Here is a 1,060-nt window from a genome sequence, read left to right on the forward strand (position 1 = left end):
GCCCCGCGCGCACGCGCACTCCTACGGACGAGCCGCGGCGTCGAGGCCGCCCAGCCCACAGCGCCCCCTCCTGGCCAGAGGCCTCTCACCACCAACAGGCAGGTACCCCGGCTTTCCTTCCCCGTCACCCATCTGTACATTCCCGTTGCCCAGCCCTACTTCTTGGGTCCCAGAAGGTCGTCTTCATCAGTCCTTGACCCCTCACTAATTCTCACCCAGTAACCCCGCACACAGCTCACCCACGCTGAATGCCCTTCCCCGAGCTGCCCATAAACAGACATGGACGCGTTCCCTGTTTGCAGTCTCCAGTCTCACACTCGACCTGCCCAGCCCCACAGACACGCAGTCGCCCTCAGTGCTTTCAGTGCCGTACTGCCTCTCTCGGACATCAGCAACACCCACTATTCTGGGATCACAGACGCCTTGGAAACTGATGGACAGCCCTCCCCCAAAATGCACTGAGGGTGCTAAAACATCTGTGGGACTGATCAAATCCACTGGACCCCTACTTTGCAATCTGTACTTATGAAAACACGCAAATACCCACACAATACCCTGTCTCTTCTCCCCAAACCTAATCATTACCAGCCTCATGTGTTAACTCACCATCCCCCAGTGCCTAACACCAGGTATCACCTACAGAGGACAGAGGGGCCCAGCCTCCACTATCCCAATGTGTCAGATGAAGTTTGAGATGGACTGTGCTGCCATCAAGCAGCTGAAGGGTCCTGTGAGCAATCAGGAGAAACTGTTGGTGTACAGCTACTATAAATAGGCCACCCAGGGCGACTCAACATCCCTGCCCCTTCCGACTCAGATGTGAAAGCCAAGGCCAAGTGGGAGGCATGGAACGAGAACAAAGGGATGTCCAAGATGGATGCCATGAGGATCTATGTTGCCAAAGTGGAAGAGCTAAAGGAGGAGGAGGCTGGTTAAGGACACATTGGCAGACATAAAGCAGCAGCATGGTGCCTCTGGTAGGGAATGGGCTTCCTAAAAAACCTTGATGGCTGAAATGTCCTGAAACATCAATAAATCACTTCAACTGCATGGGAGTCAT

The 1,060-nt window shown here is 54.5% G+C and overlaps 1 protein-coding gene across 1 annotated transcript in view; it reads right to left on the reverse strand.

Annotated features, from left to right (window-relative positions):
• Positions 1 to 594, reverse strand: part of GEMIN4 (gem nuclear organelle associated protein 4) — a 7,784-nt gene extending 7,190 nt beyond the window's left edge. Inside the window, exon 1 of the mRNA XM_021711358.1 lies at positions 240 to 594. Coding sequence (XP_021567033.1) covers positions 240 to 594 — 355 coding nt within the window. The remainder of the gene's footprint in view (positions 1 to 239) is intronic.
• Positions 595 to 1,060: the final 466 nt, after the last annotated feature.

The sequence above is a fragment of the Carlito syrichta genome, unplaced genomic scaffold, assembly GCF_000164805.1.
Source record: "Carlito syrichta isolate Samal-C Ts95f unplaced genomic scaffold, Tarsius_syrichta-2.0.1 Scaffold302085, whole genome shotgun sequence".
NCBI lineage: Eukaryota > Metazoa > Chordata > Mammalia > Primates > Tarsiidae > Carlito > Carlito syrichta.